This window comes from Mauremys reevesii, linkage group 20 (assembly GCF_016161935.1).
Source record: "Mauremys reevesii isolate NIE-2019 linkage group 20, ASM1616193v1, whole genome shotgun sequence".
Lineage (NCBI taxonomy): Eukaryota > Metazoa > Chordata > Testudines > Geoemydidae > Mauremys > Mauremys reevesii.
The window spans coordinates 14,983,387-15,010,882 of NC_052642.1; the positions used below are offsets into that span (position 1 = coordinate 14,983,387).

The 27,496-nt window shown below is 47.9% G+C and overlaps 1 protein-coding gene across 4 annotated transcripts in view; it reads left to right on the forward strand.

Annotated features, from left to right (window-relative positions):
* CLUH (clustered mitochondria homolog) overlaps window positions 1-27,496 on the forward strand; it is a 55,163-nt gene that overhangs the window by 13,574 nt on the left and 14,093 nt on the right. For 3 of the 4 annotated variants that reach the window (XM_039508027.1, XM_039508025.1, XM_039508028.1), the window contains exons 2-15: window positions 8,185-8,375; window positions 10,570-10,741; window positions 11,706-11,849; window positions 13,436-13,563; window positions 14,272-14,426; window positions 15,906-16,031; window positions 17,689-17,836; window positions 18,780-18,872; window positions 19,509-20,203; window positions 21,484-21,719; window positions 22,636-22,740; window positions 23,935-24,035; window positions 25,971-26,123; window positions 26,803-26,865. In XM_039508027.1, the coding sequence (XP_039363961.1) occupies window positions 8,199-8,375; window positions 10,570-10,741; window positions 11,706-11,849; window positions 13,436-13,563; window positions 14,272-14,426; window positions 15,906-16,031; window positions 17,689-17,836; window positions 18,780-18,872; window positions 19,509-20,203; window positions 21,484-21,719; window positions 22,636-22,740; window positions 23,935-24,035; window positions 25,971-26,123; window positions 26,803-26,865 (2,496 nt within the window). In that variant the 5' untranslated portion in view covers window positions 8,185-8,198. Of the gene's footprint in view, window positions 1-2,198; window positions 2,415-8,184; window positions 8,376-10,569; window positions 10,742-11,705; window positions 11,850-13,435; window positions 13,564-14,271; window positions 14,427-15,905; window positions 16,032-17,688; window positions 17,837-18,779; window positions 18,873-19,508; window positions 20,204-21,483; window positions 21,720-22,635; window positions 22,741-23,934; window positions 24,036-25,970; window positions 26,124-26,802; window positions 26,866-27,496 lie in introns of those variants that run through there. The other variant, XM_039508026.1, reaches the window with a different exon arrangement.

Sequence of the window (27,496 nt, forward strand, 5' to 3'; positions counted from 1 at the left end):
GTTAGCAGACCCAGGTGTCCAGTTAAAACACAAAACTAATGCTTCTAACTTGGGGAGCTGTGAAATGGCTGAAAGGCCTGAATCTAACCACTCCGTAAAGGCAGAGAAAAGCGAGAATATCCAAGAGATGGTCTTGTCTGTCATTATGGATGAGACTACACACATGATCCAGGATAAAAGCACTTGTTACTTACTGACCAATCCTGCAATTGGCCCAGATGGCGATTTAAACCTTGATCCTGATCTTGAAGTGAGCATACTGCCATCAAAGCAGAAGAAAAGGAGGAGAAAAAGGAAACTTTGTTTTTTAGGTGCTTGGGGGGTGACTTTTTATTCTTCTGTTCGTGTGTGTGTGTGTGTGTGTTTATATATAATGTCTACGGGGGGAGGGAGGAATCACATTTCCATACAGACTCTGTATTCACTCCCTTAACTATCTCAAAACTTTTCCTTTTCGGCTGAAATATCCCATGTTTGCTCTGTCTCAAGGTGACTTTTTTTTTAAAAAAATTATTTTTGTTGATCTTTGCACAAAAGCTTTTTCCGTTTTATGAAAGCAAACTTTCTTTGTGCACAGAACTCAGTCACTGCAATCTAAACCTCTGACTTCACAAGTGACTAGAGCTCAATAAGGAATAGTTGCTGTATGAAATTGCAAGGTCTTGATCTTTTTAAAGAGATGTTCTGTGTGCAGTGGGTCTCTTTCCTAAGTGCAGCACTATGGTAATGTGCAAAAATTGCAGATTTGTGCATAACTATACTTGGATACAGGATATTTTAGGGCAGCGGATTTTTAAAATCCAAGTGTGCATTTGCACTGTGCAACCAATTAGGATTTACTTTTGCATCCTGCTCCTTCCCCAGACTCTTTAAAAGAGTAAGCTATTGCAGTGTTAGCTTTATGCATTTATACACAGACCAGGAACTGCACAAGAAACAGTAACGTCTACATATATAACCGATTGGTCCTATTTATTTTGTATATTGAGGCACAATGTGTACTTATGTGCAGTATGGATGAGTTAATATGAATATTTTGTTGCACGTGCGGAAATGTAACATGAAGGTTATAGGCTAATTTTTAATTTTTCTTCTTTTGCAGATGGGTAGCATAATCTGATGGCTAAAGCCTAGTAAGACTGGAACTGTGGGCCAATGTCGCTCTCAGGGTGAAGTCCTGCGGTTAAGGAGGGGAAGAGAGTAAATGCTTCTGTGGCCATTTTTTCCCTTTTATTTTTATTTTTTTCAAGGTCTAGAATATTTAAAGTGTTATGGGGGAGGAGGGAGGATGGTGCCCTGGAGGCTGTGAAAGGTGCCTGCTAAATACGGTCTTCCGTGTGATTCTGCAAACTGTCATGTGGCTATCACCTGTGCATGCATGGTGTCACAAGGTGTGTGGTTCTACCAGTGTGTGTGCAGACTTCTGCATGAAGAATTAAGGCATTTAATCTGCGATTCCTTTTATTTTTCGGCAAATCCAGCCCTAGTTTATGTGTCTCCCGATACGATTGTGCTGTTCAAAGGCCAGAGCTGGATGACGAGGGGCCCTTTACGTTATGGCACGGAAGGCAGGCCTGGGGAAGAGAGGGATCAGAAGTACAGCTCTGGAAGTCTTCGGCTCCCTTGCCTCATGGTGGAGCCAAGTCAGGGATGGGCAGGGCTATGGGAGCCATTGTGGATGAAACAGCCTCTAAGCAGCTCTGCACTTGCTCTCTAGACTGGGGCAGCACCCTGCTCCCCTTCCTCCATCTTTCCCATGCTTAAAGTGGGAGCTGGGCAAAGGATAAGCCCCTAGGTTAGGGCTACCTGGCTACAGAGTCACCGCTGGCGCTGTTGGAGAGCGGCACAGTTTAGATCTCTTGCAGTAGAGCCCATCTGGTATGTAAAGTAGGTGAGTGAGGTCAGTGACGGCCAAGCAAGATAGCTTAGTGGAGGGTTCTGCAGTGATGGGAGGAGGGGTAGCTCAGTGGTTTGAGCTAAACCCAGGGTTGTAAATTCAATCCTTGAGGGGGCCATTTAGGGATCTGGGGCAAAATCTGTCTGGGGATTGGTCCTGCTTTGAGTAGGGGGTCGGACTAGATGACCTCCTGAGGTCCCTTCCAACCCTGATATTCTATGACTCTATGATGTCATAAAACACAGAGTTCCAAGTAGCTCGGCTCCTATATGTGGAATCTGATTTGTGTTTCTTGGTACTCTCCACAGGAGGCATAATCCATAGCAATAAACCAGAGTGATATGTTGCAGTAGCACTCGTGTGTGCACTGTTACAATGCCAGTCTTTAAAAATGATGTGTTTGTTTAAAACTCAGGCCAGTTGTGGTCAGCTTGTGGCTGAATTCTACCGAAAAGGCGCTACAGGGTTGAGCAGACATGCTGGCTTTTGTTCTGAGTGGAAATACTTTGGAGAACAGGTTTGTTATGTCCCGTTCTCCCCCCCCGCCCCCGCTCCATTTTGCTTTTTTCTGAAAACTGACACTAGCATGGCTTAAATCTCAATATTAGTCACTTAAACCTGGGATCAAAGTGATAATCCCATCAGGCTTCTGTTTCCACCCAGATTATTGGAAGCAGAGTATATTCTGCTCTTCTGTGCCCCTGTGAATGTGCAGTAGCTGCATTTTCTGCTCTGTTACTGCTGTTTTGTACTTACAGCGGTGTAACACCGTGGAATTTTGGTCCTGAATGCTGTCTTGGGTTCAGCTAGTAAGATGGTGGGAATGCTTTTAGCGTGCTGGGGTTCTTCTGTTTTCATCTTTGTGCCAAATGTGCATTTTCATTCTGCAGACATGCTTAAAAGCAAGAGAAGTGTTTGGAAGCGTATTTCAGACTGCGAAGACATGTTTGTACCCTCAAAATGAACCTGGAATCACAGTGGTGACAGGTTCATGCTTAAGATGAGTAAGGACAAAGTAGGGTTTTAATTCCTTCATCTTTAACAGTCTGCTGCTAGTGTTGCTAAATGCAGGTAAGAGGATTTTAAAAACCCAAAACCTCACTTGATTTTGACAGTGTCGCTTATTTCTTAAGTTAGGAATGTAACTTCTTAGCAGGTTACCTTGGGACAGCATTTATACTGCTATGTCTTAGGCCTGAGGATGAAATCTGCAGCAAAATGTTTCTGTTAAAAGGCATCGTTGTTGTCTCTTGAAATAACAGAATGACTTAGCTCAGTGGTTTTCAACCTTTTTTCATTCGTGGATCTCTTAAAAAATCTCAAATGCAGGTACGGACCCTTTTGGCAACCCTGGACATAGTCTGTGGACCCCCAAGGGTTCTTGGATCATAGATTGAAAACTACTGACTTAGCTATTTGGCACTTCCCTGGCTTGTTTGAACATTATGGATCTAGATTGCTGATGTTCCGCTACCTCTCTTGCTTATAGGAAGTAGTATTCAAATTCAGATATTAAAATTACACCTTGGCAGGGACCTTGATCTAATTGTTTTTGTGAGGTGCCTACCTCATGTGTGGGTTTAGTACAAACAGAGATAATTACAATACGGTGTCTTGTCTCAATATATATATATATATATATATATATATATTTTTTTTTTTTGGTCTGTCCGTGTGAGTAGATAGAAACGAATTCTTCTACTTGCACTGTTACACCAGGTGTGACATGTAATTTGATCAAGTACTACAGGGTTCTCTGTTCCCTCTGAAGAGTTGGTTTTCACTATAATATTTTGGTTTGCTTGGTTTTTTTCAACATAGTGGTCAGCAGAACCTGAACACAGGTGAGGATTGTGATATGAACCAATGGCTCAGAATATTTAGTTACAGCTGAAGTGTCTGCCCAAAGAAAATGTGGTTCAGTCACTTTAGAAGAGCCTGTGAGGGCAGGCTCAGACCCCGAGGATTCTTACCGTAAGTGCGTATTGTCACTTTAAATAATAGAAGAACCTGGAGGTTCAAAGGAACAGTTGTGACCACAAAGCAGTGTTAGAGGTTTAATGTAGAAATAGAAGGAATGTCCACGTTGCTGTTTTGTAGTGATAAGATCGGGGCTGCTGGGCTAAGGTTTCTGAAAAGAACACAACCAATTCTCAGACATGACTCGGTAAATTACCATCCCGTATTTTAAAAATATTTTGTGTTGCACGTTTTTGTGCAGAGTAGGGGCTCAATCCTACAAACACATTGGTTTGTCAATTAAAACGTAAAAAACACAGGAGAGATGCCCAGAGATGTTTTGTAATTTGAAGAAATGAGTAACTTTACTCATGTGAGTAGATCTATTGATAGAATAGCACAACACACGGGTTCCAGGTTCGGACTGAGAATTATAAAATAAAACTGCATTGCCTCTAAGAAAAAAGACTAGCTTTTTTTAAAGAAAAAAAATTCCCTTTTGTTACTAGCAATCTTAAATTTTATTGAAGGTGAGCTTGTAAAATTTATTTTCCTTTCCCTCTTTGTGCAGTTTGATTACCTCAGGCATTTCTCTGTGGAAAACGCTGGCACAGCTGGCTTTTTCTGTTTGTCGTCTCCCTTTCTATCTGGTTCTACAGAGCAGCAGTGAAAGTTGGTGACTCCTTTTAAAGTGGGTAGGCGAAACTTCCATGCAAAGCTCTGCTAGGCTTTGTGAGTCACTGCAGAGTATGCGATGCTTACCCTGAGGAAACTCCCGTGCACCGCTCCATGGGGTTGCAATGAAAGAGACGGCTTGCATGGAAAAGGCACTGTCCTGAAAACCCTCCCTTGATTTGTAAAACCATCTTCCTTTTCCCAAAGGTGACCCAAACTATTGGGTTAATCTGCAAGACCGACCCTCTCTCTTGGTGCAGGATTAATTTCTTGCTCCTCAACTTGAGACCGTGCTGGCTAGAGCTGCATTGTGTGGTGCAAGTAGGCATTAAACTGCCACCTCTTTGCTGCCCCTCTCTGCCCCATAGCTTTACCAATTCATAACCTTTCCCAATGGCCAGTGAAGGCTGTTTTGCACCATATTGCATGATGGCAGCTTCTTGATGTGGCGAGGTCTGCTAGAAAGCAGTCCACCAAAATGCTGCTCACTCCATTCGTTGGTAACTTTTATAGCCCGGGAAAGTCACAAACAGAAGCATCGCCCAGAATTTATGTAGGAAAGCTCATATGCAGCCTCTGCTTTGACCCTGTTTGGCGGCAGGGTTCGCTTAGGTAGATGGAGTTAATAGCACTTATCCGTGACCAGTTGGTGTTGCTCAGTTCACGCTTGGAGCCAGGGTAGTCCTGGCTTGCAGCATTTGTTAGCCTATGATGCCTCAGCAAAAAAAACCAAAAACAAAACAGTAGTAGGAAAATGAGTGGCATGCCTGTCTCTAGAACTGCCCACCTCTGAGCCAAGTCAATTTCCACTTGCTTTTTAGGAAACTTTACTTACTTGCTGGGAACTTAGAAGTGTTTCCATCTGCTGCGTTTCCTGCCTTTGTAGCGATAGAAAAAGGTAGTAATCTTGGAGAATGTCAATTGGCCGTGTTCCTCTCTACGGGCTCTGTTGCCGGAGTGGCTGTTGTATCCAAACTAGGTATCTCTTGTGGGTCTGTTTGGGTGGGATACCTCCTCGCACACAACTCCTCGGTGGGCTAATGGGAGATGGACACACGTGTGCAGAGCAGCAGAGGTCGGGTTGATTATAGCATCCGTGGGATCCTGGTGTGAGGGGATGGAGTGAGGCCTGCTGCACTGAGCCCCATGTGGTTTGCTAGAGCTGCAAGCAAGAGCTCCAGGGTGGCTGCTGGGTGGAAGAGCATAAAGACTGACCTTTGTGTGTCTGCTGACACCAAGTGAAAGCTCCCCTAAGTCTAAAGTAGCCTGTCGTACATGGGGCCCACTGTAGCCCGCTTGGGGCTAAACCTGCCTCCCCACCTACACGTCCGCTAGAGTACAAGGGAGCCCTTCCCCCTCCGATGGCACCCACGCAGGATCCAGCCTTGTCCTAGGCTCCAGAAGTCCGGTTACGTGGGAGGGGAGGGACAGTGCTGTCATCGACGCTAGTAACCCCAGAGTAGCATTTCAGGGGCATCTTGTGGCCTCATCCCCCTGTGCACCAGGTTGTCTGAAGGGAGCTCTGCTCTGTAGGTGTAACAAGGGGTGCCTCTCCCCGGGGCTCTGGGGATGTGCCTTTCAAAGACCCGGCTTCTCAGGGCACGGTTACTCAGGCAGTGCGTTAGTTCCTCTTTCCCAGCATGGCTTGGGCATGTCAGAATCCCAGTGGCGCCTTTAGTCAGCACTGCTGGTGGTTTCTGTCAAAGCCCAGCATGTGTGGGAGGCACATGTAGAGGGACACAAAACATTAGCATCTGGGCAGCCACTGCTGCTGGCACCAGAGGCTGTTGAAACAGCTCTGCTGTTTACCCCGTCCCACTGGATAGGGAGAAATTTGTTTCCTGCCCCATTTCTTGCATCTGCTCCCTATTGTAATTTGGCCTTGACAGTCATCTGCCGTTAGGAGGCCAATAAATTAGGAGTGATCTTAATCTAGAGCCATAATACCAGAATAATAATCATATGGGAGAGGACGCTTAGTGCTTTGCTGGCGTTAATTACTTAACTCTTGTGGCACCTTCAAGAGGCAGGCAAGTAAATATGTTTATCCCCATTTTCCAGATGGTAAAAGTGAGAGACTGAGTGGTTACCTGACCATCCTGGGGGAGCTGATGCTTTGGGGCTAGCGTGGCTGATACTCCCTGATGTGTATTGGAGCGTCACAATGCTTGTCTTCACCCGAATCCGCTACAAAAATGGAGTGGCATGTTAAAGGCGTTTAGGCAAATGCTACAGAATACCCAGAAATGCAGCTAGGAATGAGAGAAGCAGTAGAAGTGTAAAAAACCTATTGAGTAAGAGGGTGACAATTTCATTTCACGGCAGTTTTTGAAGTTGTGACATTTTTGTTCCAATACAGAACTAAAACAAGAAAAAAAAACTTCCCCCCTTCCTCCCCCGCTCCCAAGAAAGTATCTTTCGGTGTGGAAAGGGGCTGTCTCCTGGTAAGGAGGGCACCAGAACAGAAGTTTTTCATCCCAGATCACTCTGAATCAGGCAGAGGGGGGACTTGTACCTGGGTCTCCCACATCCCCGGTCATTGTTCTTAACCACCAGGCTACAAGGTGACAGTGTCTCTCCTTAAACCATCCTGATGAAAACTTCACTGAGACCCATGTGCCGCTTGCAAAAGCTTTCAGCTTTGAGGAAACAACAAATTTTAACTAAATTAAATGTTGTGTAGCTCTTTTATCAGATCATCCTGGCCAGCCCCTTCCTTCATGACCAGTACAGTAATATTCTCCCTACAGCACATTCCCCAGTGTTCTGCCCAGTCTCATTTAAATGATTGAGGTAGGGATTTCATATGACTCTCTAGGACACGATTCCACAGCGTTATGGATTTTGAACAGATCACGGCCGTTTATCACACTGCCAATGGCTTCTGTATGTGCAGCTTGTCATTGAGTAAGAAAATCTGGCTATGTCCAGGCAGTAGGCCCAGGGTGGGCATGGAGGAACTGCAAAACAACAAGTCATTTCATTTTGCATGTGTCAGCTGACGTGTTCTTCAAGCAGAGTTGCTCCCCGGGTACTGCAAGACATCTGCAAAGTATTTTTAAAATGTAAAGAGTTGCGTGACGCACACAGGGGTGTGGGAGCGGTTTGTGTTTCTGTGAAGTCGCTTGGGTCCCACGTGACATGCAAGTTAGCAATGCAACTGCCCTCTTTTTAGCTGAACGGGAGAGCAAGGGAAGGTATTTAAGAACCCACGTAACTTGTTGGTGCACCAGTTACAGCTGCCCTCAGGCTGCAAAGCACCACACGCCCATCTCTTTTCATTAAGAAGGTTCTTAAAATTGAACTGACTGGTTCAACCTAGAAAAAATTCTCCCTGTTTCTCTTCCTCCTCCTCCCCCCCCCACCTCTGCCCTGCTGATTCTGCTCTCTTTGGGAGATGTGTACCCCTTGGGCAAGGGAAAGGGTGTTACGTATGCAAGCGGTAAGGTATGGCATACCTATGTCTATTAAACACCAGTTGTAGGGGTGGGGAATGTAATGACTTCAGCTTTTTTTTTTTTTTGTTAAACCACAGAATGTTGAAATGGAGGTCGCCAGCTTATGGTAGGCTGGTATATTCAGCAACCCGGGACGACTGCCTCTGTTTGGACCCTTGCTAAATCTCTCTTTCCCCTCTCCCGTGTTGTGACTAGAACACCCGTCTGGCATGGCTTTAATGAACGGTGACGGCTCTTACGAGCACCTCAAGGAGGAGAGCAGGCAGAACGGCCACGAGGAGGTTGACCCAGGGGATGATGCGAACGACCAGGAAGTTATCGTCATACAGGACACCGGCTTCACCGTCAAGATTTACGCTCCGGGAATAGAACCTTTCTCCCTGCAGGTGAGCGTCGGTTGAGAACAAGGCGGTTATGAGGGAAAGACCCGGACTGCATAAGGTGCTTGTGCCCAGATTGGCTGACCCTTGCTGGCTTGCGTGTTAATCATTTATGCCAGCATATAGCATGATACTTGCAAAGCTAATCTTCAAAGCACTGTTACAAATGCTAACTAATTAAGCCTCTCAGCGCATCTGTGTGAGGGAGGAAGGTAGGTCTGGCGTTATCCCGAGAGGTGAGGGGAGCGGGAAGAAGAGAGATGTTAAATCACTTGCCCCAGGTGTCGGGGGAAGGCGGGAAAGCAGTGTCAGGGCTGGGATTAGAACTCTGTTTCCGTGAGATTTCCCTATACCGGCATCCATTGCATGGCAAAAGCTAACCAGAACCTTTGAGGTTGGTGCATGCACATCCGACCGTCCCTCCCAATGAGTGAAGGGGAAGGAACAGGTGACTGGCTGGCTGTGTTTTGGCAGAGCTGCACTTGCAGGAAGTCTGTTTAATTTAATAATGACGCTTAGCCAGCATCTCATGGTCACAAAGACGCCTTTCCTCCCTGGCTGGCTGTTTTCCCTCTCCCTTTTCAAATCCTGCCTGAGGACAGTGACACAGAGCTGCAGAGGAGAAGGCAATGCGAAGGGAAAGAGAGGCGGCTGGACAAGCAAAGGGAGATGTAGTCTTGGAGGCCGACTGGGGCAAACCTGTGGAGACTCAGTTGACAACAAGGAAGGCGTTGTGCACTGGCTCCTGAAACAAACGGGGAGCCAGTGGAGTTTGGGAGATGTGACCGCATGTCTCAGAGCGCCTATAGGAGTGTGCTTTTTTTCCCCTCTAGTACCTAGTTGTTAGCCTTCCTACTACCACGCCTTCCAACCCTGTCCGTGTGGGCAGTGGCTTTGCTTTGTATGATGGGGCAGCTTTGAGAGCTTCCCCCTCTCTGCTCATGCACCACCAGGCTTGTTCTCTCCCTTCTGTTCTTGTCCAGCGGCGTTGTGTTTCTGGCTGCGCGCAGCAGGATCCAAGGTTAAAAATCATTCTGGATCCAAGGTCCTGAGCCTGGAGAGGCAACGTGAGCTCATGAGAGGCAAAGTCAGGCTGAGCATGTGAGGTCAAACAGCCGGCCCTTCCAGCTGCTCAGAGAAGGGCTGCCTTGCCTGGCAGGATGAGAAAGGGAGAGATCTGCTCACCTGCCTTCCTCCAGGGCTTTGAGAACTGCTGTGAGATGGGGCAGGTTCCTGAGTCTTGCTGCAGTGAGGTGCCAAGGAGGCTGTGGGAAGTGGGTCAGTCACTAGTGGTGGAGGTGGTCTCTGCAAAGGAGGTGCCTTCCCTGCCCCGAGAGGGATGATATTCCATAGTCTCTTTGGGTCCCTAGGATTCCAGGTAGATGCTTCGGGGATGGTGCTAAACCGTGTGCAAAAATGTGCTGCAGCCGAGAGTTAAAATGAGTTCCTGCTTGTGGCAGAGTTGTTACAGAAGCTCCTTTTTGTCACGGGAGTTGGGATGAATATACTAGCATGTGATGTCCCCGCAGGTCAGGATGGGCTTGGATGGGCTCGGCTGCCATTACACTTTGGCACTGAAAACAGCCTAGGGAAAGCTTTTTCCCGGAGGCGTCTGAGTCTCTAAATGAAGGAGGAACCATAACTACCTGTGACCAGCAGAAAATACAGTTAAATGATTTCCGCAGCGCGACCAGATAAACCTGAACATGGCTCCTTTTTCCTTTAATTCCCTTCAGCTGTTAGATTTAATAGGCTAATAATAGCAGGCTATGCAGTTTACAGCAGCTTATGTAAACCATCCTGGGTCTGCATAGCTTGAGAATGGCCTAAATGATGTTTGAAACGTGGCGGAAGGGTTAGAGAGGAGCCTCGGTAGGCCAGTCACTCAAGTCAAGACAGCTTTGTCTGTTGCTGAAGCGGCGTGCTTGAAGGCTGTATTTCTCACCAAAGTGCAGCGTGGCTGTACATGCACAACACACCATTGTGTGTGCAAAGCAAATTTGATGGGGGAAATAGCAGTCTCGGTTCCTAATTATCCATTTTGCCACTGGCATCCTTAAAAATCTGGCCCCAAATGCTTAATATTGTTGTAATCTTCCCTTGTTCACTCTTTTCTAGCCATAAATGCCCAGTGCCCAAGGACAGGAAGGAGGTGGAGCTGAGCGTGTAACTCGTTTGGTTTATTTGTTTGCTTTTTAAGGTCTCTCCCCAAGAGATGGTGCAGGAGATCCACCAAGTGCTGATGGACAGAGAGGACACCTGCCACCGAACCTGCTTCTCTCTGCAGCTGGATGGGAACGTCCTGGATAACTTTGCAGAGCTGAAAACCATTGAAGGGCTGCAGGAGGGGTCGGTGCTGAAAGTGGTGGAAGGCACGTTCTATAAACGTGGGGGGCGGGGGAACCAGCTGAGTGATAGAAAATGAAGCCTCTGGATTGTCTTTCTACAGACTTAGTGCCAGTGAGGATATGGTACTTGATTGACCTCTCTGGAGAAAGGGAGGGGCCCTCTCCGTCCCCAACGACCACTCCCTGCTGCCACCTCCTCGCCTTAGCCCTCACTTGTCAGGACCAATCCCATGGCCCATTCAGTCCTAGGCCCCTCTGGTGCCAAGCTGCAAGAAAATCAGTTGTGGGGTGGTTCTTGCAATGTGACCCCTTTCCATGGTTGGGGACTGGACTGAGATCACTCATGCAAGCCACTGAGCATCCATCAGGCGGGGGATAACTTCCTGGTGCCACTAGTCTTTGCACCATTAGCCTGCAGGGGAATGGCTAGGTAACCAGCAAACTACCGGGTCCCAGGTAGTATCCAGGAAAGGTGAAGTTGATCATATAAAGCAAGTCAGGCCCTGGGAGGGCAGCAGTTGCACAGTGGGGGGTACTCCTGTATCCAGTGAGCTTCGCCCATGCCAGATATACCAGGGGAAAATGCCACTTGGTGGCTGCCCCCTCTGCCTAGAGCAGAACACACCAGCAGAACGGTGGAATCCAACGCCATGCTGAGGCGTCTTCCCTGGTTATTGGAGTTTGGGCTCATGGGCTGTACCTGCTTCCCAAGAAAGCCCTGAAAGCTTACAGATGAGGTCAGGCGGCGTGCGAGACCTTCACGCAGGCAGAGGTGTCTTGTCAGGCTGCAGCAACGCGCAAGTGGATGGTGATGTAAAATGGCCAGTGGCTGTTTGTGCTTGTGCCTCACTTGCTTGTCCTTAGTGAGGGACAAGAACGGCCATAAAATGAGGTGGGCGAAATTAATCCCTGGCTGAGCTCCCTGTGTGTGCGTAGATGGGAGCAAACTGTTGTGACCCTGAGACTATCTCTCCCTTCTGACGATCAGAGCCCTACACGGTACGGGAAGCCAGGATACACGTGCGTCACATTCGGGACCTTCTGAAGAGCCTTGACCCGTCCGATGCCTTCAATGGCGTGGACTGCAATTCGCTCTCATTCCTGAGCGTCTTCACGGAAGGAGACCTAGGAGGTATGGGACAGAAGGCTTCTCGGGTTTGCCGAACCCCTCCGCTGCGGTGGAAAATGCAGCCGTTCCACCACGCTGAGTGCTTAATCGGTTCAGGCGCTTGGTTTAATGTCTGGATGCCCCATATCAGTGGGGCCTAGGGGACAAACTCTCAACACTCCTTTCCTGAGATAAATGATTTATTGTTAGGTGGATAGACGCTGTGGAGTCTGCTCTTCCTGGTTCTGTCACTGGCTGCAGGCCATGTAACGTGTACTCTGTCTGTCTATATTAGGTGCTTGTGTGGCTTAAAGGACTGCAGTATGTGAGCGCCTCACGCACCGTAACGTGTTTATCCTCACGGGACTCGGTGAGGTAGAGCAGTGCTATTCCCCCCCCGGGGTAGAGGGGAACTGAAGCACAGAGGAGTTAAGTGACTAGCCTACCCTCACACAGGATGTTTGTGATGGAGCGGGAATTGAACCCGGGTCTCCCAGAGCCCAGGCTAGTGTTCTAACCCCTGGACTGTCTTTCCTCTCTGGGATGGGTCTGTTTGCCCATCTGTAACGTGAAGGCTTATTAACCCCCTCGGGGCATAGTTGGACACACTGTCCCAGGCTCCTACATGAAGGTGTGCAGTGGGGAGAGTTCTAGGTCGGGGGCTGTTTCTATGTTCAAATAGTGGCCAAGACTTTCAAAACGTGGTGCCCAACATTAGGATCCCAAGTCTGTATCTGGATAAGCAACCTGAATTTCGCAAGTGTTGAGCAGCCAGCCGCTCTCATGGAGTTGGGAAGTGTCTTAACCCAGGGACGTTGAGCTGCAGTTGTATTTAGGTACGGCAGAATTTGATATTTTTTTCCATCATTTTGACAGATAAGATCAATTGTTTATTTTTAAGCTTTTTTATCAATTTTAAGTGTTGACAGTTATGAGAAATTATGGGGTGGTCAGCCAATAATTATTTAATGACTGTCGACACTGAGATTCAAGAAGGTAAAGTTTTATAAGGGTTCAAACACAAATTTCACCATCGCATTTCAAAATACACAAAGTAAGTGGCCTTAAATCAAATTCTAATGGGTTCTAAAGCCGCGTTTTTCTTACTTTGCCTGTCTGTACATTTTGATTATTATTGACGGAAACATTGTTCCGTTGGCTAGCGTGCATGCGGTGAAATGGATGTTTACTGATGAAAAATCTAATCCTTCCAAGGCTAGTTATATTCATGCTGGGATGTTTTCACTCTTGAGAAGCGAACTGGCAAGGTGGAGATTGTTAGTTCTGGATACACTAGCTTACGAGGCAGAGGTAACCTTTCAAAGGGTTATAAACATCTAACTCCTTTAGGTCGCTTTGCAAACTCCTGCCTCAATGCTTAATAAAAACCACTCCGTGCTATAATGCTAATGTCAGGCTGGGAGAAGGGAGCAGCTGTCAGTTGTTTGCACAGTGGTCGTAGCTAAAGTGTAGTTCCGACAGGCCAAACAGATGGGGTCAATTCTGGAGGGGGATTCCAGCAATCGAATCCCACATGGAAATAATTCTGCACTGCGTGCGACCGGGCAGTCACTGTTCAGCACTCATCTCCTGTCTGTCCGTTTGTTTAGACAGTGGGAAACGGAAGAAGAAAGGTACTGAAATGGAACAAATTGACTGCACCCCTCCTGAACATATCCTGCCAGGTGGCAAAGAGAGACCCCTCTGTGCCCTCCAGCCCCAGAACAGAGACTGGAAGGTAGAGTTCTCTTGCATCTTTGAAGATGGCCGTCCGGGCCCCTCTTGAAGGGACACATTCAGGGATTGAAAGTTACATTGAAGTGACCTTTGGGACTTGCTCTGTTGAGTGCTGGACCTGTGCCTGAATAGCGAGCACTGCTAGGCCACTGGCATAAAGTTTAAGGTCCAGTATTTTGCACAGACTACACGGGATAGGTGGATCACTTTATAGCAGTGACCCATCGTCTTGAAAGGGTTGGGGGAGGAGGGGAGATCTTGCGTTTCTACCCCTTGCAAATTCTAGGATACTGGGGCTTCAAATTGCTTTAGTCTCATTACACTGGTGCTTCCCATTTGGATTCCAACACGGCTTTAGCAGCTGCTGTTTTGAGAACCATTGCGTCAAGAAATCCATGCCTTGTACTGTCTAAAGCCATGGAGGAGCTGCTCTTCAACTATGGATAAAGAGCGACGCTCTGATGCTTGGGTGCGAGCTGTAGACTATCCCATGGGCAAGACTTGCAAAGTGCTTAGTGGGTGCGTACTTTCAGGACCACTAACTTGGCAAGCAGCGTTCCTGGGACCGATGAGGGTGCCGAGGGGTGTGTGTGAGAGAGAGAGAGAGAGAGAGAGCTTGCACATGAGCGTGTGCATTCTAGCCATGTGGCGTGTGTGGTGAAACGGGGGATCCGGACTGACGGAAGCACTCGCGTTGTGTCCTTCACAGCCTTTGCAGTGCTTAAAAGTCTTGACCATGAGTGGCTGGAACCCCCCACCTGGCAACCGGAAAATGCACGGAGACCTCATGTACCTGTACATCATCACTGTGGAGGATCGACACGTTAGTATCACTGCATCCACCAGAGGATTTTACCTGAATCAGTGAGTAAATATGACTCTCCTCCTCTTGTTCGCCTTAACTGGCTTAAAATGAAGTGTGTCTGTCTTGGTAGCGAGTAGCCTAATGTAACCCTGCATTTATGCAAGATCCGAGGGGTTGCCATTCTGGATCGAGCTATTTGGCCAAGTCTGGTATCCTTCCTCAGCAGTAGATAAGTGCCTGATGCTTTAGAAGAAGGTAACACTTCCCGTGGCACTCCAAGCGAATTGTGCAGCGCTGTTTGAAATGGGAGGCAATTCCTTCCTGACCCCGGCGGTGATCATCTTATGCCTTGAAGCATGTGTCTACCCCAGCCTTGCAAAATCTGGTAGTTGACCAGCCCAGGCATATATTCTACTTGCCCACCCTTTGCCATGACTGTAGATGATAAATAATGAGGTCCGTGGCTAGAGCTTCTAGGTGCTACATTAATGCAAATAATAAATAAACGGATTGTGTTGTGCTTGCTGTAGGTGAATAGAATTTTGCCAGGCTAGCTAATCTCCTTGGCAATCGTAACTGATGGGCTGGAAGATTGTAAGGTCCTAATTCATGGAGGAAACGGTAGTCAGAAGTAGAATCAGACCCTCTTCACTAAGGAGGAGAACGTACAAGTTGAGGGTGTCTGTGTCCTGTTCTCCTTTAGAGGGAGAGTGAGCCACTGAGACCAATGCAAAGCAAGCTCACGGAAGAAATAATTGAAGAGAAGCTTTTATGGGTGGTCTGTAGCCCTTGTCAAAATCTGCAGGGTTGGGACTAGGAAAGTCAAAGGTTTTAAGCATGTGCATAACTTAACTCCCGTGAGTAAAGTGTCTGATTTTAGGCCATTAGAATGCAGGTGTCATTGCTCACAGTCAAAATGAACTGCTCCTTATAAGAGTTTCCCAAAATGTGGCCCGCAGACCAATAGCTGGTGAACTGTGGCGAGATCTGGTTCGTGTGGTCCTGGTGACTCCACCTTCTCAAATCTAACATTCCGTTTCTTGTCCGAATATTCCGTGAAAGGGCTATTTAAAAAAAGCAACTGCTGTTTGACCAGGAGTGGATTTGGGAGGCGGGTCTTCCCGATTTGGGAAGGGAGAGGTCTGTTAGGAGGTGGTCCATGTGATCAAAACACTGAAGAATCCCCTCTCTGAAATCCACCTTTCAAGCTAGGAAGGGAAAACATAACTCTGATGGCTAGACTGATTCTAGTAACATTTGCTGCCCCATCTATCAGGATGCAGGCTCAAGGATGCCGATTGTGGTTTAAGTGGAGGGAGTAGATGACCCTCAACGGAGCCTATTACAGCCTATCTGACTGGTAGAGAACATGTCACAAAGGTCTCTATTTTGCAAATCTTGTCTTTTTTTTTTTTTTCCCATCTTGAGCCATTTCATACGGTGTGTAAATTAAAAGCTGCCAAAATGCCACCGCCTTATCTTGACAAGAGAGTGGTATTTTTATTTCTGCCGTAACAAGAGCTTCTTTCTCTTTGCAGGTCGACAGCATATAATTTTAGTCCTAAACCTGCCAATCCGAGTTTTCTCAGTCATTCCCTGGTGGAACTCCTTAACCAGATCAGCCCGACCTTCAAAAGAAATTTCTCAGCTCTGCAGAAGAAACGGTAGCAGCAGTGTTTCCATGTTGAGCTGCTTGGCTTTTCTGATTGGTCAGATGGCTTGGTGTGAGGTTCAGATATTTGGCTTGCTGCCCAGGGGATTGCATGGTGCTGTCTGGCTCATAAAGCCAAGTGTTGACTGTACCACTCTCTTCTTCAGTCAGAGCTGGGGGATGCTTACAGGAAATTAGATGAAACTTTGCATTTTTGTTAGCAAGGATCTCCAAGCTTTTTACAAATGGTATCTCTGTGAGGTAGGTAGTGAAATCCTCATTTCAGATGGGGAAGCTAAGGTGCAGAGCTGAAGTGATTTGCCCAGGGTTACTCAGCAAGTCAGTGACAGAGCTGTGCACGGAACCCAGGAGTCCTGACACCTAATCCCCTTGGTAGTTTTTCCAGAAACCATTAGACCACCTTCCCTGAGAGCATGTAAACATATTAGCAAGAGGCCTGCCTTGTGGCTGGAACTCTTAAGTTCCTTGTCACTGCACTGATCAGAAATCTAATGTCTATGCCTGTGTACAAGGTTGGGTTCCCGGGAATACGTGGGAAAGGGACACCCTTTTTTCTTGGGGCTTTAACCCCAGTAAAGGTGGGACTGGAGGAACAAATGCCCTGAGGCATCTACGGAGCAGATATCTTATTGTGATTGGTGTGCCTAGTCAGGCACCAAAGAGTTAATGAAAAGCAGTACTCGGCTCTGTAACAGTCCTTGATAGCTCTTATCAGTGGGCATTCTTCCATGGGCATAAAGAACTAAGACTAAAACCAGTGTAATAGGAGGAAAAGTATCACACAGTGATTTTGTTTAAAACTACTACTCTCCTGTTCATTACAAACCTGCAAACACGCATGCGTGTGGATTTCTTGTAATTCTGTGTAACTTTTTTATTTTTCATTATTCCATGCGCTAATTGTTTTATAACCTTGTCCTTGCGACAGGGACCCACTTACTCTGCTCCCAAACAAAACCTTTGGAGAGTCCACTTAATGAACTGCCTGGGCTCTGCAGGATATAAATTGACACGCACGTTCAAAAATCCTGCATCTGGTCTTATTAGGGAGATGAAAGTGACACTATACGAAAGCTAGAAATTAGCCGTGGCCTGAAACCCACCACTGTGACTATCTGGCCATTTAAAAAATGATTAGTCTGTTGCCTGTTGAGCCAGAAATGAGTACAGATGGGATTCTGACACCTGCTGAGAGCAGAGAAGCTACACAAAAGGCCATTAGGTGAAGCTTGCTTTTTCGCTTCACTGGCAGATACACTATATTTTTATAACAACAATCCATGTGGGCCAGGGCTTAGCACAGGCATGATCCTAGCTCCAACATAGAGAGCTAGGGTGGATTAACACAGCTGTAAGATTGGGGTGGGGAGAGCTTTCTCCATACAAAGCTAGCTTGGTTCCAAGAACAAGACTGAATAAAAGGTACCAAGCCCAGTTTATTCTCCACGTTGCTGTTGAGCTTTAGGCCAGGTCTGAGCGTGGGTCTTGATCAGATGACACTTGTTGAGCTGGCTGTGTTACCTTTATAGGGCTGATGTTGAATCTTGTTGATGAGCTTTTGTTGGGGAGGAGGAGAATTCTTGCTGTGTTCTCCAAATCTAAAGTCCTCTTCAGTGGAAATAATCTGATAGCTGTGAACTCCTGCCTAGGGTTCAGAGGCATCCCTTTGAAAGGATAGCCACCCCCTTCCAGGTATACAGTTGGACGGCACCACAGGCAGAGCACGCCATGGACTGCGTGAGGGCGGAAGATGCTTATACGTCAAGGCTGGGCTATGAAGAACACATACCTGGACAGGTATGTCTAGCTGCACGCTGTACTACTGGTGATGATGCTCTTAGTGCCTTTCATAAAGAGAACTGAAAATTGCTTACCAAGGATAACAACCTCCCGGCATCCGTGGGAAGCAAGGGGAGAATTAATATCCTCATCTTGCAGGTAGAGGCACAAAGCAGCAAGTGTCCTGTGCAAGGTGTTTCTCAGAGCCAGGATCCTGACAATCTAGCTGCCTTCTCCAACCACTAAATTTGCCTCCTGTCCTTCCACCTGGTAGAATTATCTTGCAGCTCAGATCATAACATTGCTCTGCACATGGACCTCTCTGGAGAAGTATCTTTTGCAGCATGTGTGGGGTGGTTGTTTGTTTTTTTTTTTTATCAAGGTTTAGGCCCTGATCCTGCAAAGGCGCTTATACCCATGTTCAACTTCACTCACTGTGAGTAATTCCACTGAAGTCAGGAAACTACAGAGCGTGCACAAAATTAAGCTTCGGCAGAACTCCTTGCAGGATCGGGACCTAAATGCCTGGCTAGTTCTCCTTCAAAAAATAGCTCTGAGCGCTTGGCTTGAAACAGCCCTTAGGGGCTTGATGGCTCTGGCCCTAAGAATGTTGAAAGTTCCTTGGGGTTGCAAAATATTGGTTCTCTGCCCAGTTGTAATGTAATTAAATCTCAGTACGCTGGCTAATTAATTCAGCATCGCATCACATCAAACCCTTTGTTGATATTCCAGCTAAGCTGCCCTGGGTAACTGGGACAATGCAAGATCTATCACAGCTTGCTGTTTAAATGAACTTTAGCTGTGAGCGTGCTGCTGCTGAGGAATTTCTTTTTAGATGCTGTGCAACTCTGACTTCATTTGCCTTTCTGATCTGGAGTGGGGGGGTAGACTCCTGCAAACTAGCTCATAAACGACAAATACCGACCCTACCCCTGTTTCACCTGAGACTTGCCTCTTTCAGACCAGAGACTGGAACGAGGAGTTGCAAACCACACGAGAGCTACCCCGCAAGAACCTGCCAGAGAGGCTGCTGAGAGAACGAGCCATTTTCAAGGTAATCTTGAGGCGGGGTGGATTAGACACAAATTGTAGGTAATCCATTCCCAGTCCAATTAGAGACCCACCCTGGGTTGACTGAGAGCTTCACTGGAGCTTTGTGGTTTAATCTTTATAAGCCCAGATGCTTTGCCTCAGGCTTCTAAGATTCAGGCCAGGAGCTTTGTCTTCATCTCTCCCCATCTCCCAATCTGATGGGAGAGACTCATTCTCCTGATGTCTCTGCTCTGCTTGTGTTGCCAGCAATGACAGAGTCTCCTCCCAGCCCGGTGCTGCTGTTTCGTGCCACGCAGCCTTGCTTTGACAGGGCTGGGGCTGAGGGGGAGGGACATTCAGCAAATGGAGTGGGTCAGGGATTAGCTCCCATTGGTCAGGTACCTTCCCACGGTAGCACCCCAAGTGGCCAAGCCGAAGAAACGGGGGCCAGTCCATAAGGTATTCAGTATCTAAATATCAGCCAGACTCGCGAGGGTGAAAACCGCTCTCCTGACCATTGGCCCCCGTGAGGTGGCGGCTGAGGGGATTTCAGGCGGAATGGAGGGCAAGTGCTGGGAGTACGTTATCAGTGGGCAGCCTGCTCTCTTTACCCAGCTCGCTCCTGCCTTCACGCTTCCCTTCCCCTCCCAACGCGCAGGTCCACAGCGACTTCACGGCGGCCGCTACCCGAGGAGCCATGGCCGTCATCGACGGCAACGTCATGGCCATCAATCCCAGCGAGGAGACCAAGATGCAGATGTTCATCTGGAACAACATTTTCTTCAGCCTGGGCTTCGACGTCCGCGACCACTACAAGGACTTCGGGGGGGACGTCGCCGCCTACGTGGCGCCCACCAACGACCTCAACGGGGTGCGGACCTATAACGCGGTGGACGTTGAAGGGCTGTACACGTTGGGGACCGTGGTGGTGGATTACCGGGGTTACCGGGTCACGGCACAGTCCATCATTCCAGGGATCTTAGAACGAGAGCAGGAGCAGAGCGTCATCTACGGGTCGATAGACTTCGGCAAGACCGTTGTCTCTCACCCCAAGTACCTGGAGCTGCTGGAGAAGACCAGCCGGCCCCTCAAGATCCAGAAGCACAAAGTTCTGAATGACAAGAACGAGGAGGTGGAGCTGTGCTCGTCCGTGGAGTGCAAAGGCATCATTGGCAATGATGGACGTCACTATATCCTCGACCTGCTCCGCACTTTCCCCCCCGACCTGAACTTTTTGCCGGTCGAAGGGGAGGAGATGCCGGAAGAATGTAAGAAAATGGGATTTCCCAAGCAGCACAGGCACAAGCTTTGCTGTCTCAGGCAGGAGCTGGTGGACGCCTTTGTAGAGCACAGGTGAGCTGAGCAGAGTTCCCCCCACCTACCCAGCCCTGCTGGGTGATATCAGCACAGGCCGGAATGCATGCGGCATCGTTCCAGAGTTGCTGCATCCTAGCAAAACTTCCATTCGCATGCAGCTAATATATTTTTTCCCCCCTCATCTCCCACCCCGACAGGTGCTGTTATAAAAACTTTCTTGGTGAGAGATTAAAACAGTGGGGCTTCTGAAAGGCTTATGGAAGAACTGGAGAAGGATGTCTTGGTTTTAATCTCCAGTTCTTTCTCCTTTCCCCAAAAATGCCCTGGGTAATAAGAGTGGTGCCGCTCCTGTAGCGCTAGTCTTCTAAGGATCTCCAAGCACTTTAGACACTCCCTGAGCCCCGTGGAGGCAAGAAAGGGTTATGTACATACAGAGATCATGGTAACTGCCCTCTAGGGCGGACCGTAGCAGCTGCATGACGCTGCATGGTGTTTGCGTGAGAGACTGAACAAAAACACCACGTCCTGTGGCAGCTGCAAGAGGCTGGGAACTACCTGAGCTGAGGTTAACTCTCTGCCTTCTGCATGGCCGCCTGTGGGATATTCAGTTACCGCACATGGTCAGGATCTAGATTTCCCTCGCCGTCTCCGACAGTGCGGCCCTGGCCCTCTTGCCGTGCTGAGACACTGCTTCAGTGCTGACTCCAGGAGAAACACCACCTGCTGAATCACCAGCCTCACTTCCTGCTGCAGCGAGGTGTTCCCTGGAGTGCCGCCCCCTCCTTAACTGCTCAGCTTCAGCCCTGCCAGGCCAACAGCACGGGGGTCCTGCCACTCACTGACCCAGATAAAGTAGGTAAAACCCCATCTGTTAAGGTCTTAGGGAAGTGCTGCTGCTGTTCTTATAGCAGCCCTGTGCTCTTGGACCTTCTGAGATCAGACGTTGGAGATAAAGAGGGACCCCTAGGCTATATCCTGTGGTTAGTGGCAGAAAGCAATGTACTGACTGCGGGGAGTTAATTTCCCAGCATGATGGCTATTGAACAGTGCAGCAGCCCTAACACCAGTAGTGACTGCGCCTCACCCGTGAGCCAATGTCCTGTCTGTCAGTCAAGTGTCGTACAGCTCCGCTGTCTGAGATGTAGACTGACATGCCCTGGCAGGGTTCAGATGGTCCATCTTTAGCCCCTGTGATCTTATGTGTATCAGAGAAAGAGCAAGCCTTTTGGATTATCCTCTAGTCTGGTTGTCTGGCTCATCGGGATTATTTTGCTGAATGCTGCATTCTGTTAGATCTCTCCTTTCCTGTCCTGTAGATATCTCTTATTCATGAAACTGGCTGCTCTGCAGCTGATGCAGCAGAAGGCCAACAAGCAGGAGAACTCGGGCGTGCTGGAGAATGGCGCCTCCGCGGAGAATGGCGCCTCTGCAGAGAATGGAACAGTGGGAAGCGAGAAATCGGAATCGGATGATGGTAAAATAGAGGAGAACGTGGCTGGATTAGATCAGGTTAAAGAGCTGGCAGAGACCATTGCATCTGATGACGGAACAGGTACCCACTCCCCATGCACCAAAAAAGGGCCATGCTTTTCCTGGTAGCTTTTGGATTGGGTGACGAATCAGAACGGCTCCAAGTTGGTGGGTCGCAATAACTGAACGCGTGCCGTCGCTCAGACCGGAACGCCGTGCCTTCCCCAGTACTAGCACTTGAGTATTTACCTGGCACTGTTCAGACACTGGCAAATTAACCCTCATGGCATGCCTGGGCAGGGATTAGCAACCCTGAAACACACTGGGACTCTGTCAGTGCTGGGATTAGAATGTGGGAATCTCTGGTCTGTGCCCTGTTCAGCCCACTAGACCAGGCTGCCTCTGAAAATACAAGAGAGACAAGGTGGGGGAGGCAATATCTTTTGCTGGACCAGCTTCTGTTGGTGAGAGCGCCAGGCTTTCGAGCTAGACAGAGCTTTTCTTCAGGTCTGGGACAGGTACTCCGAGTGTCACCACTAACTACAAGATCGAACAGAGTTCAGCATAAGTAGGCTCCCAGCGCTGCATGCTGAAAACACTGTTGCTCTCATTAGGAATCTCTTAGCCATGACTGTGTTGGGCATGTGGGAGGGTATTTTCAAAGGGGCTTTTGGGAGAGGCGCCTGAATGCCATCCAAAATTAATAGGAATTGTGCCCCCAACTGAAAGTCCCAGTATTATTATTTTTTTGCAGAGGAGATGCACTCTCAGTACTGAATTCTATGCCCTTGTCTGGGTTTTGTGGCCTGTATCTGTACCCCAAACAATACTGCACTGCCAAATGCTTTACAATGGCCTTTTGCAGAGCAGTGCAGCAACATCCCTCCTCCGTAATAAAACTTGCCTCTTACTTTAATGTCCGCTGTGGGCTGTCTTTAGAATCTGCATTACTTTTTTCTAACTCTTTACCAAGTCTCTCTGTCTCCTTCCTTACCCAGTGGATCCCAAAAGCAGAGAGGTGATTCAAAATGCCTGCAAAGCCGTGGGCTCCATCAGCGACACGTCCTTTGACATTCGGTTTAACCCGGATATCTTCTCGCCAGGTAGGGGCTCAGAGGGATGGCTTTGAAACTGTTCGGAATAGAGTGTGGACTCCCTTTCTGCTCTGGCTAATAGGCACAGGGCCTGGGGCAGAAAGATGCAATGTAATTGTTTGTAATGCTTCAAGCTACCACATGTAGGCTGCCTCCCCGCACTTGCTGGTGGTCTGAAGAATGCTGGCCTGGCACATGGAGCTGGCTCTCCATCATCCCAGCTGCTAGACCACATCAGTAGAGGCGGAGAAACACATTAAACACGATCCTGACGATCCTGATATTGTCCCCGTAAACAATTGCTGTGGTTGTCACATGGCGGCTGTTTGAATCTCCCCAGTGCGGGAAGGAGCAGTTCTCAAACTGTGAGTCAGGACCCCGGAGTGGGTCACGACCCCATTTTAATGACCTGCTCAGGCAGGCTCCGGGGGTCGCGTAGTAATTTTTGTTGTTGGAAGGGGGTCGCGGTACAGTGAAGTTTGAGAGCCTCTGCTCTAGCAGATCACAAACTAAACCCACTGACCTGCTGTAAGCTGATCACAGCTCATCCATATGAGTCAGGATCCTTGGGTATGTCTGGTGACTAAATTAGATGCTGGAAATGCTTCCTCTGTGCTGTATTATCTCTTTGGGGGGGGGTGTCCTAACCCCATGGCCTGAAACAGGAGCTGCGCATGCACGGTCGAAAGCAGCAGGGTTTGACTCTCTATCTTGGCCTGGATATAAATGCGGTAGAAGCCGTGTTCAGCTGAAATCCACAAGCACCTTTTTAATGCTGATGGTGGAGACAGGGCTGCTGCTGACTCTGCATGGGATGGCAGCTTAAAGGAGGTTATTTTAACCTGAGTCCATCTGATGGAAGGGCTTAAGGAGCTTCTAGTGCTTGCAGAATTTGTTGATCCTTCCGACAAAATTCTCATTTCACTGACTCTTCATTTTAGCCCTGTACGTGTGCATGGCACTTCGGAATGTGCCAGACAAAGGCGAGAGTGAGCGGGTACAGAACGGAGCAAAGCCGCCTGTAATCATGGTCATTCCAGCTGGCGTGCTCTGCAGAACTGACAGGTCTTAAAGAGCATCTTTATCATAGGAAAGGGCAAAGCACCTCTGTTTATTGCCACTTGCTCTTGTATGTATATTTTGAGAATTAAGGGTTTTTTTTTCCTGTCCTTCCGTTTCTCAGCTCTTCAATTTCCCTCCTAGGTGTTCGTTTCCCTGAGTCCAGCAAAGAGGAAATGCAGGATCAGAAGCAGTTATTAAAGGATGCCGCTGCTTTCTTACTGTCATGCCAAATCCCAGGCTTGGTAAGGCACTGGGGGGTTGTGCTGATCTCCCCCATCAAATCTTGCCTCAGATCTGGCCAGTCAACACAGCTGTGCAGTTATTGCTCATCTTAAACAATGGTTGGATTCTAGTGCTGGCAAATGGAAGTTGTGAAATACAAAGAACGATGTAAACGTCTCTGGTGGTGCAAAGAGAAGAGGGGTTTTCTCTTTCACAGCCCCTAGTTAAGAAGGAAAAATGTGCCATGGAACAAAGAACTCGATCAATGGTATTTCCCTACTACCATTTTCTGAAGCTGTAAAATCTTTCTTTCTTCAGTTATAGTATCATGGAAATTGCAAATGAAACAGACCTATTGGATCACCCCAATCACTATTCCAGCCAGTGCTTCCCTGGCATGGATTAAACACTGACCACGTCATGTCTGCAGACAGGAACTTCTGAAAATGAACTCAATGTGGCAGAGAGAAAGCTGTGTAAATGCTATGCTACGATGCACTACAAAATACACTGTAATCACAAAATGCAACAGTGAACATATTCTCTGCCTGCTCACCCTCACACTGGCCCTGCTGCATGTATTGATGGTGACTTAAAAAAACAACAACCCCACAACAACCAATTGGATTTGTGCCCTTTTTCTTTTTGCTAGAACTGAAAGGCCTATGGAGGGGGTTACTTTTTAAGAGCTCTTTCTGATTGTTAATGTAAGAAATATCTGACATGACAAGTCTGCCGTTTCCTGTTTTCCTGAAGGTGTTTTGGGGGGCAGATACTTGTGTGCGGTGTGCAATCATGCGCTCTAAGTGAAGGGTAGAGCTGGGGAATCTACAAAGCTCTCTTCTCTCCAAAGTGCTCTTAGTCACTCAGAGAGAAATAAACAATGAATGAAAATCTCTTCCTGTATCAATTGCTTGGCATTCACACGCTTCTGATGTCATCATTTCACTGATTCAGTATTTGTCATAACTCTCAACACCCAAAACTCTCTTTAAAAAAAAAACAAAAAACAAAAACAAAAAACCTGACCACAATCAACCCTTCCCCCTTATACCAGAGTAAAATAATAAAAAAGGGCACAAGCTCAATTTTTTTTCTTTGTTGAATACTTAGTCTACAATGAGCAGCATAACTAGGGATCAAAAATACTACACAACTCTCTGTGTGTGTGTGTGTGTGTGTGTGTGTGTATATACGTACATGCGGGAGCACGCAAACTAGGTGACAGACACATATAGAGCTGCTGTGTACCCACCTCCCACCCATTCTCAATATGTGAAGGTAACTTGCATAAATGTATTTTAAAACTCAAGGGGACACATTTACATTTGCATTGTTCATTGTACTTCACGACTTCCATTTGCCAGCACTAGAAACCGGTACCTCTTCTCCCGCCCCGGCTCCTCTCACCCAGCCCAACCCTACCTCTTTTTTTGATCCAGTCCCTTGTGATTTGTAGAGAGCATGGGAAATGTGGCAGTTCTTTCCTTCAGTAGCCAGGAGGGGCGACCATCTCTTGTTTCTCCCTGTCCCTTAGTTGGTAGGTTCATGCTTGCAGGAGGTTGGGTAAACGGCTCCAGACCAGGTGGATTTGCACAGCATTCCCTGATACAGCCGTGCTTCTCCAGCCGTGGGCGTGCATGGTCTGTGCCTGGATTCCAGGCAGAAGAAGGGAGGACGCTTATCAGATGTGTGGAGCTCCTGAGAATCCTGTTTGGAGCAAGAGTTCCTAGGAGCCCCAGTCAAGAATCGGGGCCCTATGCACTACACCCCCTGCCCCAAAAAGATCTGAAACATAGAGCCCTGCCTGAGAAAGGGACCAGCTTTTCAGAGGGGCGCAGCCCCCACTGAGGACCACGAGAGCTAGTGGGTGCTGGGTATGTTTGAACATCTGGATCAAAGTGCCCCGTTTCTGGCCGGTGGCTCCTTTCCCCTAAGCTCCGTGTGCTCTGCAGGTGAAAGACTGCCTGGACCACACGGTGCTCCCGATGGACGGCGCGACGTTAGCGGAGGCCATGCACCAGAGGGGCATCAACATGCGCTACCTAGGCAAAGTCGTCGACTTCATCGCCAAGACCCCCGCCCGGCCACAGCTGGATCACATCTACGTAAGCAGCGGGTTTCGTTTCCGATTGTCCCTTCAGCTGCCGCTGGGCTAATTGGGGCCTGGCCACATTCCAACTCGGCTAATTGCATTCTGTCAGCCGCCGTGTAAAAATAAACAGCCAGGCTTTGAAACGACGCAAAAAAGCCTTTGATTGCAGGGGCTGAAGGTTTTACTCCTATATTTCTGTTCTGATTCGGGCTAGGGAGGGTAGGTGCCTTGAGGGTCCGTAAAGCACTTTGGGGTAAAAGGCATTGCCGATCGGTCCGAGACAGCCTGCGTTTTTCGGGCCATGCAGTGACCCACAGGGGCCCTGGATTGAATGGAAAGGATGTTACTTGTGATTGGTCAGGGGGTTACGCTGGGGCCTGATTCTGCCACCCTGGCTCACATTGAGTAGTGAGTACATTACTCCATTGGAACGTAATAGTTCCTAGAAGCCCCTGCCAGGGATTGGGGCCCTGCATACTACCCTCCCTTCCTGAACAAAAGCGTTCCCTGCCTCCAAGAATTTACACTGTAATTTGCAGCGTAGGGTACAACTCCGCAGTAGTAACGATTGCAGAATCAGACCCTTTGTCAAGATGGATCAAAATGCATCTAAAAGCAAAGTGTGTGTGTATGTGTGTGTTCCCTCTATTGACTAATTTCCTTAGTCCCTGTTCTTTATTCCTTTTGGGTAGAAAATTGGAATCAGCGAATTGATCACTCGATCAGCCAAACACATCTTCAAGACATACCTTCAGGTACGAGCGGCTGTCTAAACTCTCGCCATGTGAGGTTCTCGTTAACGGTTTTTCAGAAATAGAAGCTGTTTAAATCTGTTTTCTCATTAGCTAGTTCATGGATGTTGCCTAGCAACTGGAAGTAAAATCTCATTAGGCCTAATATAGGTGGAGACCTGGATCCAAGAGAAAACAAGTTTCCACTTGAAGGAAGCGCTCCCAGTGGATTATCATTCAGGCTTTTCTTCCCCAGAATTTCACTGATTACACTGAAGGCTTTTAAGAGTGAAATCACAGCTTGTCTTGCCTGTAAAACACTTACTCTGCTTAAGCAAACAGCAGTGCTTGTGACCTCCGAGGATGCTTGTTTGTTACATGAACTCTAGGACATGTAGCAATGCATCGTTCCAGAAGCAAGGAAATCTGTTATAAGAATTCCGCATTATAATCTCCAGATCCCCAGTAGTTGTGCATTCTCCCCAACCCCGCCCTTTTTTGGAGTTTTATTGAAACGGTGCATGACTTTGTGTGTGGCACTTCAGGCATGTTTGTTCTGTTGCTCTGAGACGCGCTGTCCTGGCGGACCTTCCCTCTGTCTCGTTGGGCACCACGATGGTATTTGTCATACAGATGGGACTGGATTTCCATTATA